Source organism: Triticum aestivum, chromosome 6D (assembly GCF_018294505.1).
Source record: "Triticum aestivum cultivar Chinese Spring chromosome 6D, IWGSC CS RefSeq v2.1, whole genome shotgun sequence".
Classification (NCBI taxonomy): Eukaryota; Viridiplantae; Streptophyta; class Magnoliopsida; order Poales; family Poaceae; genus Triticum; species Triticum aestivum.
Genome location: NC_057811.1, coordinates 422,527,629 through 422,541,166, shown reverse-complemented (window position 1 = coordinate 422,541,166; position 13,538 = coordinate 422,527,629). Strand labels below are relative to the sequence as shown.

The 13,538-nt window shown below is 46.2% G+C and overlaps 1 protein-coding gene across 1 annotated transcript; it reads right to left on the bottom strand.

Annotated features, from left to right (window-relative positions):
- Window positions 1-5,031: 5,031 nt before the first annotated feature.
- Window positions 5,032-9,221, bottom strand: LOC123145535 (TORTIFOLIA1-like protein 3). Its single transcript, XM_044564967.1, has 5 exons — window positions 8,191-9,221; window positions 7,965-8,094; window positions 7,209-7,750; window positions 6,036-6,424; window positions 5,032-5,541 (listed from the first exon to the last, which is right to left on the bottom strand). Exons 1-5 carry the CDS (start codon window positions 8,983-8,985, stop codon window positions 5,532-5,534), a joined length of 1,866 nt encoding a protein of 621 aa, XP_044420902.1. The 5' UTR covers window positions 8,986-9,221; the 3' UTR covers window positions 5,032-5,531.
- Between the last annotated feature and the right edge of the window lie 4,317 nt (window positions 9,222-13,538).

Below are 13,538 nucleotides of genomic sequence, written 5' to 3'. Positions count from 1 at the left end.
AATTTCTCTTGGTGGAAGTGTAGATCGGGGCCTTCTCAACCAATCCCTAGAAAATCAACAAGTTTGATTGGCTAGGGAGAGAGATCGGGCGAAAATGAAGGTTTGAGCAACAATGGAGCTTGGGGAGGGAAGAGGTGGTCTTCTTGGGGAAGAAGACCCCCTTTATACAGTGGGGGAAAAGATCCAATCGTTATTCCCTCTCTCAGCCCGCACGACGCCGAACTACCGCACACGGCCTCGATACTACCGCACAGGGTTGCGGTACTACCGCTGCAGGGGGCGGTACTACCGCTTGCGCGGTAGTGACCAGATGAGGGCCTGTTGCACAGGGCAACGAGCGGTAGAACCGCCGGAGCGGTACTACTGCACGCCCCTACGGTACTACCGTAAGGCAGGTATCAACTGGCACTGGAAATGCACGGAAGTAATAAATTACTTCCGTAGCAACTTCCGTTGAGGTTGGAACAGTGCAAAAGTCCGGCACGGTAGTACCGGACAGCCGTCGCGGTACTACCGCGTAAGGGCGGATGTAAAAAATTACGTCTGCGCCTACTTTCGCATACATTAGCTTCAGGGCTGGAGGCAGTGGTACTACCGCTCACCAGGAGCGGTACTACCGCTGGACCCTGTGGTACTACCGCTCCCTTGAGCAGTACTACCGCACGCCACAGAGGCTTTAGCATTTGGCAGCCTTTATATCGCAGAGACATGGATAAACGGACGGTGCTCCATCGAAGCGAAGGAAAGATGGTGCAAAGGAACAGATGTGTACGTGTTGATTCCACCCTAACCTTTCTGAAGCGGACCCCCTCTTAATAGTACGGCTTTCCTACGACTCAAATCCACCGAAAAGAAACGTAGAGAACAGCCGTCTTCGATAGGCTCTGAGGGGCACCGAATCGTCTTGTGCCTAGACATGAGATATCTGAAATGCTCAATGCACACGATTAGTCCACAAATGCATTGTCATCAATCACCAAAACCACTTAGGGAGAAATATGCCCTTACAGCATCATTTAGATCAATGTGCACACGGTATCATACTTTCCATCGAAGGCTCTTAGGATCTTCTTGATGATGAATTTGTCGGTCATTTCTTCGCTTCCTAAGCCGGCAATCTCATTTGTGATGAGAGCAAGCCTAGAGTACATTTCCGTGACTCCTTCACCATCCTTCATTTTGAACTTGTCAAGTTGACTTTGAAGCACATCCAATTTGGATTCCTTGACGGACTCGGTACCTTCGTGCATATCAACCAAAGTATCCTAAATTTCCTTTGCATTCTCAAGGCGGTTGATTTTGTTTAATTCTTCGGGGCACAACCGTTGAAGAGAATATCGCAAGCTTGAGCATTGTATTGCAGCATCTTCAACTCTTCCGCGAACGCTTCACGGTCCGGTTCTCTTCATCCTCGAAGTATTCACCTTGCAAACCAATACGCATAATAGCCCAAACGACGGTGTTATGACCAAGAATATGCATTTTCATCTTATGCTTCCAACTAGCAAAATTTGTACCATCAAAGTAAGGACCTCTACAATGGTAATTTCCCTCGCTAGACACCATACTCTCCTAGGTTGTGAAACCAAGGCTATGATCACCAAAGCTATGGAAATCAAGGCAAATGGAGATCAAAGCTCTGATACCACTTGTAGGATCGAAAGTAGGTCTAGAGGGGGTGATTAGACTACTTGACCAAATAAAAATCTAGCATTTTCCCAATTTTAAGTGTTGGCAGATTTTAGCAACAAGTACAAGTCAAGCAATCAACCTACACATGCAATTCTAAGAGTGTAGTAGCGGAAAGTAAAACATTGCATATGAAGGTAAAGGGAAGGGTTTGGAGAAGGCAAACGCAATGTAGACACGGAGATTTTTGGCGTGGTTCCGATAGGTGGTGCTATCGTACATCCACGTTGATGGAGACTTCAACCCACGTAGGGTAACGGTTGCGCGAGTCCACGGAGGGCTCCACCCACGAAGGGTCCACGAAGAAGCAACCTTGTCTATCCCACCATGGACATCGCCCACGAAGGACTTGCCTCACTCGGGTAGATCTTCACGAAGTAGGTGATCTCCTTGCCCTTACAAACTTCTTGGTTCAACTCCACATCTTGTCGGAGGCTCCCAAGCGACACCTAACCAATCTAGGAGACACCACTTTTCAAAAGGTAATAGACGGTGTGTTGATGATGAACTCCTTGCTCTTGTGCTTCAAATGATAGTCTCCCCAACACTCAACTCTCTCTCACAGATTTGGATATGGTGGAAAGAAGATTTGAGTGGAAAGGAACTTGGGGAAGGCTAGAGATCAAGATTCTAGTGGTAGGATTGGAATGTCTTGGTCTCAACACATGAGTAGGTGGTTCTCTCTCAGAAAATGAGTAGTGGAAGTGTAGGCACGTTCTGATGGCTCTCTCACTAATGGGGAAGGGGGTGGAGGGGTATATATAGCCTCCACACAAAATCCAACCGTTACACACATTTGACCCAACTCGGTGAGACCGATTTAGTTCAAAATGTGAACGTTAGGAATCTCAGTGGGACCGACATGATCAACTCGGTGTGACCGATGTGCTAGGGCTATGGCAAAACCTCATCTCGGCGAGACCGATTGCATGAACTCGGTGAGACTGATTTCAGCAAAGATCAAACAGAGAGGATATCAAGCAAACTCGGTGGGACCGATCGCTCATTTCGGTGAGACCGAAATGTTACGAAGGGAAACAGAGAGTTTGCAGGGCCATCTCGGTTAGACCGAGATCCGTATCGGTGTGACCGAATTGTCTAGGGTTTCTGGCGGTGGCTATGCCAACTAAACTCGGTGACGCCGGATAGAGTAGATCGGTGGGGCCGAGTTTGACTTTGGGTTTTGGACATATTTGGAGTGGGAAAGTGGTTGAGGGGTTTGGAGCAATATCACTAAGCACTTTGAGCAAGTAGACCATTAAGCAACACCTCGTCCCCTTTTAATAGTATTGGCTTTCCTATAGACTCAATGTGATCTTGGATCACTGAAATGAAAAATGAAGAGTCTTCAGCTTTTGCCAATCTTTGTCCTTAGCATTTTGAGGGGTCCATATCTCTAGTCCATGCCATGCCAATCATTAAACTTTCTGAAATAATCAACTTGAATGATCATTAGTGCAATGAGCTATATGTTGTTATGAATTACCAAAACCACCTGGGGATTTGTTGCACTTTCACATTAAAGTCTAAGGTCCCCATCAATTCCCAATGCAATAGTTTATAAACTCGTGGATCGGTAATATCTATCACTCCGACCCCATCATAAAACAAACTAATCACGTAATGCTCTCCTCTTTTTGCCCTTATAGGTGAAGTGATATGCAGTCGATGTTCGCATATCACCAATAGAGAATTACACCACAACATAATATCAAGACATTAAATTTTATGCAATTTCACATGATTTCTAACAACCGGGCTTCTCTCTGGTCCTCAAAAATGTAATAGACTACTTACAAGACATCGTATTGATCATGATCAATGGGGTAATGATATGGATAATAATTTGAACACACAAATCTTTTACATAATAATCATTAAGCATCAACTACGAATAAGTAGTCAATAGTAGGAAGCAATCTCAGCTTTTGAGGTACTAGTTCATAGATTGAAACGAAGATGAAGATGGAAGTGGTGATGGTGTTGATGAAGATGAAGTTGGCGATGATGATCCCCACGATGAATGAGGTGTTGGTGACGTCAATGGCTTCAATGTCGATGTCAACATTGCTTTGGTCATTGTTGCTTTGATTTCCTTCCTACCCCTCCCTCAATTTCTTTCTACAATAATCTTGTGCCCAAACTAGCTTGTGTGTCGCTCTAATTTGCCAGAGGTCATTCTATTCTTCTTCAGCTCAGAATGCTACTCTGGTGATGAAGAAGGAGAGATCCGGGGAGTTGGCATGTGCTGCTTGGGTTCGATCTCATCGACAATGACGTTTGCAGCGCGACGACGACACCCACGGTGGTCGACGTACATCGCTCCGTCATCATCTTCTGGCCAAAGGGCGGTTACACTTCTTCCTCCAAGGCAATGTGCAAAAAAGGAGGCGATTATGTTCCTGTTCGGAGTCCATGGCTTCTATTCCCGGAGGTTACAGGGGACGAAGAGGTGGAAGTCTTGGCATCCCAAGTGGGCTCGTCCCATACGGCGGCAAGGTTAATTATGTGCAGTTGTATGGGACCTGGTTGCTTTTTTTCACTCTCTGCTTAAGGTTTTCTTTGCATAAGTCGGGGATTGGTTTGTACTCTCTCCGTTCCAAAATAGATGACCCAACTTTATACTAAAGTTAGTACAAAATTGAGTCATCTATTTTGAAACGGAGGGAGTATATGTATCTAGATATATTTTAGTGTTAGATACATCCGTATCTAGATAAATCCAAGTCAACTAATTTGGAACGGAGGGAGTATATGTAAATAGCTAGGCCCCACCAACTATTTTAGAGCACATGCGGCACTCTGCCACCTCAGCATCCCAATAAGTTTTAGAAATTAATTACATGCATGTGTCCTTACCCGGTTTTCTTCCCCTACTCCGTACCGGTAACTGGGTCATATGATCTCATCAAATATATGCAATATTAATTCAAATATTCATGTTCATATAATCAAATCTCATGAAAACATATTGCAACCAATTTCCGTAGCAACGGTGTGTCATCTACAGTAGTTGTTTATGTTTATAAGAATGCAGTTCTGGAGCCTCCCAGGCCCTCCTGCCTATAAATCTCAGCAACATGGACCGGTCCAGGTGAATCCTCTGGCAGTTTTGGGGCTACAACAATGGGCTCCCGGTTGCATATAACTAGCTTCAGCACCCACCTCCTCCACTCTACTCACAATGCTAAATGGAGGCAGTGAGTACTGAGTGCCACACTTAGGGAATTCATAGCGTACACAGAGGCAGTGAAGCAGCATTGATAACAACAAGTAACACAACCAAAATTACCAGGCACACTGCCATCTCCTGAAGCTGTAAAACACACCTGAAAACAACGGTGGATCACGGCCAAGCCAAGCTGTTTTATTATCCAAACTATATACATCCATAAGTTCCTTACGGTGATATATACATCCATAAGTTCCTTACGGTGATACATCGCGACTGCATTCTTACACGAAATTAGCCGTTCTGAAGTAGTAGCAAGTCGTAGTCTGGAGTAGAAGGAACAAAAGACAAGGGCCGTCCTCATCCCATGCCCCAGCGCCTCAGACACGTTTTGGGTAATAGAGGAGCCTCAGCCACTATATCTTCAACCCCAAGTGAGGATGCAGCTCAAGAGGCTGAGTTCTACTTCAGACTTAATGCCCAGCTCAGGGACTTTGGCATTGCATGAGGCGACTTGGATCTCCGTGATTCATGTACGCCACATGCTCAGAGCTCCGACAGAGAAAAACCCTCCAAAAGTCGCAGCACAAGATGGAAATTTTACCTGCCTCGATGCTTATATGCTCTAGCTTGAGTGGTTCGTACATCAAACAAAATGTCTTCATCTCACCTAACCAACCCTAAAATTGTTAGGAGAAATAGAGAAATTAGTTGTCAAGTAGTTGGGACACAGAGGAATAAAGCTAGGCAAATATAGAGATTTATTAAGCGTGGTTTGGTGGGAAATGATAAGGAAACCCCAGCAGTCTCCTAAAGGAAAGTTTCACCAGTATGCATTGCGCACATGTAATATAGAGATGGCACCATAACTGGACTACCTGATAATCATTTCAATGTGCTATATTATATTTAAAAAAGTACAGCTTTTACGTTGCTGCGTAATTGTCAGTTCATAATTTGTCATATAAGGAAATCTTATTGTCCCAACCACCATTTCGATGTACTACTATATTATATGTAAGAGAGGTACAACTTTTACGTTGATGTGCAATTGTCAATTCGTAATTTGTCATATAGTGAAATCTGATTGCCCCAACCACCATATCAGATCCCACTGACTAAATCGCAGAGAGGTAAGATTATCAGTCATGATTTAGCACAAGAAAACAAATACCTTGACTTCTGTAGAGCCAAATCCTTCCTCCTGCCTTCTTGAGTGATCGCAGTTCTCCCAACAGAAGAAATATTTGGCTCAGCTAACGGGTTGGTGACAAATCCACCCTGAACTCCAAACTTCTGCCTTTCCCACTTGTAAGAAGTTCTGCTCCCTTCCGAGCTGTTTGGAACACTGGAGGCAGAAAACCTGGAAGAGTTTCTACCACCATCATGCCTTCTCCAGAATTTTGGGCTCAGAATGCAACAGGTGTTCACACGGGGCTCACTGCTTGACATCCTTTCAGAAGAAACGGCCAAGTCACGTGATATCTCATCCAATGCCATCTCTAGGCCATGGACCCTTGTCTCCAAAGAATTCATGCCATTCTCAGATTTCCCCATAAATTTCTGATAAATAAGATGAACAACAATGTCAGATAAGCTTCCAATACACATGTAAGAAATCAGAAGCATGTCAGGTGAGTTACTGCTTATAAGGCCCATGCTACTAATTACTAGCAGTATAAGGCTTGCAATTTGACATATCAATTGATGGATGACAGGCTCAGGTAAACCAGCAAAACACATAAATAAAATCATACTGTTTGCAAGGTCAGATTCGAAATTATGATAATTGCAGATTAAGACATTGTTATAAAGCATAAGCCATGTTCCTGTCCAGGTTCCCCCTATAGCATGAAATTGTCAATGTCACAATTTGGCTAGTGTCACCTAGACATGAAAGATAAATGCACCCTCTTCGCAACACCAACACAAATATATCGATCGAATATCCGACTACGGTCACGGTAGGCATAACTTAGCTTGCCTGAAGTTCATGACACTTATAAAATAGCCAATGCAATGAGCATTTTTTACTTATTAAGTTTGGCAGACAGTTTTCATGGATACAAGACCTATAACCCTCGCAGGGAATGCCATATTGCTATGCGTAAAGTTCTGCAGTGTTTTCAAAGGCCAAAAGATCCAGTGTACTGACAAGCCACTCCCCATTTTTTAATAGCAATTGTACATTCTTGCTAATAAATATGAACTGAGCAAACCGTAAGAACATGCTGAACCTGCTTGAACAGCTAGCACTAGCTAATTTTTTGCCCTTAACATGAAAGTTCCTGGTCCTAGTTGAATAGAATTGTAAAATATAATGTCCAGCATAAAAAAGCAAAATCACCTGGAGAAGGTCAAGTAAACCAGTCTGCTGTTTTTCAATCTGAAGCAGCTGCGACCTTATCTCTGATAAGCCCTCGTCTTTGAGACCTGACTGAGCCCTCTCTGAACCACCTTCAACCTCAGAAATCTCTTCCATGTTACCACCACATTCATACGGAACAACTCGCGAGCCAGCTTTCGCTCCAGCCAACTTGGTTGCCCTCTCTTCGTTGCCCTGGAAAAGCGCCCTCCTTGTTTCCAGCCTAGATCTCAGATTGCCTCCTTTCAGAAGCTTCTCCTCCGTCACCTCTTTGATCGGGGTAGCATCAGGTGCAATTGCAGTGTCAACCTTGTAGTCGCAGTTCTTCGCTTGGCCTACCTTGCGGTCTGAAGGCGGTGACAGCCTCTTGTTTCTGATGGATGAGGGGCTGTGCTTTCTTGTGACACCGGGTGACACATCAGGAGGAGGCGACCTGCTCGTAGGTAATCTATTCTTCCTTGTCGCCGATTGAACGGAATTTGAGCCTAAGGAAGCAGCTGGATATCTCCCATCACTTACACTCCCTGCTTGATCACAAGATGAGTTGTGTCAAAAAAGAAAGAAACAGCAGAGCCCCAACAGTTCAGAGTTTTGTTGGGAAATCAAATAGTTAGTACAACATGATTTTCCTAGTTTCTACTAGTAGCAGTATCAACGATTAGTTGAGCCAACCGTCAATTTATCAGATCTGCACAAGTAGCAACCAAAACTTGACATGTTCCACGTTAGACGCATCACCTGCGAGAGAAGATCTTCGTTGTGAAAGTGACGCCGGCGCCGTACACGAGGATAATTCTTCCTCTTCGATGTCTGGTATCTCTTTCCACGCCTCGATCATCCTGCTCATCGAGTCCCGCACAATCTTGACCTACATTGACGAAAAGGCACCGAAAATCTAAGCGTCGAACCACAGATCCAGAAAAATATGTCACACCACGCAGATCCAACCAAACGAAAGACCAACCTTATCGACCCTCCTGGCCTCAAAATAGGCAAGGCAAGAGGATTTGTAGGTCATGAGAAGATCCTTGTATTCTAGGGCGAATGCGGCTAGCGCCTCAGCCGCGGCCTTCCTCGCCGCCCAGTCGTCGCTGGCGATTGCCTCGCGGAGGCACGGGATGGAGGCGGTCACTTCGGCGTCGCCGGCCACGGCCGCGGAGGCGCCGATGAGGGCGATGAGGGCGGGCTTGGCCTTGAAGGCATTGCTGCGGAGGAGCTTGAGGAGGCGGGGCTGGAGCTTGTGGAGGTAGGAGGCGAGGTCGGCGGTGAGCGGGGAGGCCTCGACGGCGGCGACGGTGGCGAGCGCGGCCGCGAGCTGCGCGCACTGGTCCTGCTCGTGTAGGAGCGCGTCCGCGAGGGGGCCGAGCGCGGCGGCGGCGGAGGCGGAGGCCGCCGCGGCGGCGCGGGCGGCGTCGACGAGCGCGCCGCGCACGGACGAGTCCTGGTCGCGGACGCGGCGGAGCGCCGCGGCGAGGATGCGCGGGACGAGCGGCGCGACGGCCTCGCGCGGGTGCGACGCGGCGACGAGCGCGAGGAGGCGGAGCGAGTGGCGCCGGAGCGGGGTCTTGTCGGTGGGGCGCGCGTCGGAGACGGCGGAGACGAAGGCCGCGAGCTCGTCCGCGGCCAGGGCGCGCGCGATGGCGTCGAGCTCGGCCGCCGCCATGGCCTCGGTGTCGCGGTCCGAGAGCCGGAGGAGGCAGCGGTTCACGCGCTGCTTCAGCGGCTCGGGGGCGCCGCGCGGGCGCGCGGCGGTGCCCATGGACAGCAGCTGGCGCGCGGTGGAGCGGCTCGGCGAGGAGCCGGGAAGGGAGTGGCGCCGGGCTTTATTAATGGCGCGCGCGGGGCGAGGGTGGTTAGGGGGAGAAGGAGGAGGAGGCGGCACCGAGGAGTGGCATGGAAGCCACTGAGGAGCGACACCGAATAGGTGGCGGGCCGCGGGCGGGTGGGGAGCTCTACCTCCGTGGTAGAGGAAGGGGAGATCCGGGATGGCGCGATGTATTTATGCTTCTCTTTTGGTTTTATCCTTTTTCTAACCCTTTTCTTCTCTTGCTTTCTTCCCTTTGTATGCACCGAGGAGCAGCTTTGTTTGCCCATCAATCCACCGGCATGGAGTAGTAATCTGTCTATATCATCGTTAAGAGCATTTTACATAATTTGAGTTAAGAGCATTTTACATAATTTGAGTTAAGAGCATTTTACATAATTTGAGCCAACAGTCGTTGATATAGAGAAGTGTACCACAACAAGATGACTTCCCGACTGTCTATCCCAACAAGGTTTGCCCAGTTTCGATGAGAGAGGAGTGATGACGATGACTTCCCAACTGTCTACCACAACAAGGTTTGCCCAGTTTCTACGAGAGAGGAGCGATGACGATGACTTCCCGACTGTCTACCACAACAAGGTTTGCCCAGTTTTGATGAACGAGGAGCGATGACGGATATGAATGTAGTTTTTTGTTTACTTCTTATGTTCTTTGTACTGCATGATGTTTGATGTATGGAATGGAAGTTTTTTCCAGAAAAATATAACTCATATAGTAAGATGCACCTTAGGCCAACTCTATAGGAAGAGTTAACATATATAAAGACATTGTTGTTTGCTCTTTTTCTCCTATGGCATTACTCCTTTTTAATATGATTTATTACTAAACAATGCCAGACATTGAAACCCAACACATCGGCTTAAAATGAAAAGGAGTTAACATATATAAAGACATTAATATTCGCTCTTTTTCTCCTACGGTGTAAGTAATTTTAACATGGTTTGTTACTAAACAATGTCAAACATTGAAACCCAACGCGTCGGCCTAAAAAGAAAAGGAGTTAACATATATAAATACATTGATGTTCGCTCTTTTTTTCCTACTGTATAACTTTTTAACACGATTTGTTACTAAATAATGCCAAACATTGAAACCCAACACATCAGCTTGAAAAAGGGAAGAAGCATTTGCGCCATCTACATTGGATATACCTCACTCACCGTCTCCACGATCTACCGCGAACGTTATGACTATAGATCGTAATACATCGGTCAAACAACATGTAACCTAACAAAGTGCACAAAACTCCAAGACAACATCTCCAAGCAGGAGTCATTGCTCAAACGCGAGCGCGTCCAAGCCGACTAGAGTTTCCTTGCCTCCCACCACCAGTGTCGTCGATCTACCTCATCTTCTATGGCCTTAGTGCCATAGAGGCACGATGGATTCTGGCCCTTGTCGGCGGGAGGGTTTCTGCTTCATTTTTAGGTGTTTTCAGAATTTGTTTAGGGTTTTTGGCTTGCTTAGGAAGGCGAGACGATGACGGCTCCCTGAAGATGGAATAAGGTTATCCCTGCCTAGCCCCGTTTCGGGCGGTGTTTGTCTTTGATGGACCTACTTGGATACGGTCTTCGTTCATTTGTGTTTGTGTGTTTATAGGTTCGAACCTTCCGATCTACGCTTCTCTACATCGACTACGGGTGTTTTCTGGTGCACTGGTCCTTTGAGGCCTTAGCACGACGATTTTCCGACTCTTTACTACAACAAGGTTGGCCCAGTTCTGGTGAGGGAGGGGCGATGGCGGCATGCCTTCAACTCATTATTGTGCTTGTAGTCGTCGCTAGATGGTCTATGGACATGGACGTAATTTTTGTTACTTCTGATGTTCTTTGTACCGTCATGATGTTTTAAAAAGATAACTCATATAGTAAGATGCACCTTAGACCAGCTCTAAGGAGTTGACATATGTAAAGACATTGATATTTGCTCTTTTCTCCGTTGGTATAAGTCTTTTAATATGTTTTGTTACTAAACAATGCCAAACATTGAAACCCAGCACATCGGCTTAAAAAGAAAATTAGTTGACATATATAAAGACATTGATGTTCGCTCTTTTTCTCCTACGGCATAAGTCTTTTTTAATATGATTTGTTACTGAACATTGCCAAGCATTGAAACCTAACACATCGGCTTAAAAAGAAAAGAAGTGTCGACGCCATCTACATTGGATCTGTCTCACCCACCGTCTCCACGACCTACCCCAAACACTACGAGAGTGAATCATTAATACATTTGCCGAACTATATGTGACCTAACAAAGTGCAAAAAATGCCAAGACTACGTTTTTAAGTAGGAGCCACTGCTCAAACACAATCGTCATCGGGTCCAACCAAAAGGCTGAACATGGGGCTATCACCCGCAGCACCCAACACCTTAAACAAGGAAACATTGTGCAGAAGTCGATGTTTCTGATGTAGCGAGAAGGCTAGATGATGGGTTCTCGCCCGAAGGAGATACATACTCGATATCAAATGCGCTAATGTCGAAACCCACCCTCTCGAAGCTGAAAAGTCCCAGCCCTGCCACCTAGCCTGAGAGATTGGAAATTCAAAACCTCGTGGTTGTATGACCCCAACGCTTGGATCCATGAAGCCTCGTCGAACCCATGTGAGCTCCCCTTGCCAAATCAACATGAGATCGTTGGCCTGCACAACTCCAATGACGAGGACCACAAAAGCTATGTCGATGGGCACCCAAGATGTGTCAGATGTCGATCATAAAAGTTGGGTTCACGCTGCCATGAATTTCTTGCATCGTCACGAGAAATGACAGCGAAAGAAGCCCACCACCGTTGCAAATCATTGGTGGATACTACAGAAAAAGGAAGGTGGTGGAGGAGAAGGGGCCACCACTGGTCATCACCGAGCCCCCGTCGAAAACCCCACTAAGGGCCACTGCTCGCTTCACTCCACACCCCGCCGGGAACACATTCCAGTGCCACCAACTCACCAAGGTCTTCCGCGCCACCACATTGCCGTCTCATTGGAGGCAAGCCCTTGTGGCGGCAAGTGGAGGAGACACGGAAGATGGAGCTAGCATCGGTGGCTAGGAGGCGCCACCCTAGTCGCCCTCGAGCAACACATGGCAATCCCATTTCTCCGTGATTCTAGTTCGCCGGACACTAAAGCGTATGATTATTTTTAACCGGGCATTTGTTTTATTTTCTCTCATCTACGTCAACAATATTTTTGCGTAGTAGAAGATGACGTACTACTTACTTGACACCGCTGGCCACTACATGCAAATGAACAATAACGCACATATTCCGAACATAACATGGTGCTTACAAACGTCGTAGGAAGCTGATACAATTTCCAAGTTGGATTTTCAGCACAAGCATGTTGTCTATAAAAAAAACTATCTATTTTAAAGGAAATATCATATGGTAAAATTAGTAATATCTATACGATGTTTCCGTTACCAGTACTTCTTTATTTCTCTTTTTGCGGGTAAATTTAATGTATTACTCAAATCACAAGGTCCTTACAATCAGCAACAACTAGCCCTAAAGAAAATGCCGGGCCAGACCCAACCCAGGTCATCGTTCTACCCTCAAGTCTTCTAAACCTAGCTAAGCTATCCCTAGCTTTATTTTGAGAACGATTTACATGAATAATTTTAGATAGTCAAACTTAGAAATGTTTGGTCGATTAAAATGATCAGAGAACTTAAAAGTATATTTGACGACAGAAATTCATCTTGTTTGCGACACGCCATGCAAATTTATTCACTGCGGACCAAACTCTACGGACATAGAAAGAAATAGTACTACTACGATTACCCAAGATTTGCTAACTCACGTTCCGTGTGAATTTATTGCCAGTGAGAAGAGCACCAAATCCTGATTAATTTAGCACGCACGCACAGTGAAATGGGAGCACCTCTACTTGTGGCACAAGCAACACTCGGGGAACTCCATCGGACAAGCATGTGAAAAACAAGAAACGCTGACACCTGTATTTGACTAACCTGCAGTTGCAAGTCACGTGAAACAGTGAAAGAGCATCCCTACTTACGTACAGCCGCGGCTTTTGGTGCTCGTCACCTGTCAGGGTCAAACATGCTACACCAACCTAGTACCACCCGTTGTCGATCTACAAAATTTTCTTTTCAAGCATCTGTGTACACACTGTTTTCTTTTCACGGCAAATAGGATCCACTGTCAATCAACCATCAGTAGTGTGCACATGACTGTCCGTAAAATGCATCACGTACTATAAGCTACTAGTAGACGTTAATTGTTGTCGGTGCCTTTGAGGGATCCATATCAAGTCAAACAAAACACCAATTATGAATCACGTGAGTTGGGGCCAGAAAAACCTTAGGATACCGCCGATTCCATTTGGAACAAGACCAAAAATGAAACGGAAGACGCCGAGCACCCCTATGGCATCCCCACCGAATGATGATTGATGATTTGATCTAGACGTCGCCACACGAGCAGCTTAGACACATTTGTCACACCAGTCTTCACTTCCAATTAACCT

Bases quoted from the DNA above. Each gene is read 5' to 3' on its own strand.
- LOC123145535 (XM_044564967.1), bottom strand. From the start codon at position 8,985: ATGGGCACCGCCGCGCGCCCGCGCGGCGCCCCCGAGCCGCTGAAGCAG. The intron at 7,751-7,964 runs GTGATGCGTCTA...GTGATCAAGCAG, and splicing joins ACGAAGATCTTCTCTCGCAG to GGAGTGTAAGTGATGGGAGA. The intron at 6,425-7,208 runs GTGATTTTGCTT...CTTATTTATCAG, and splicing joins GTTTACTTGACCTTCTCCAG to AAATTTATGGGGAAATCTGA.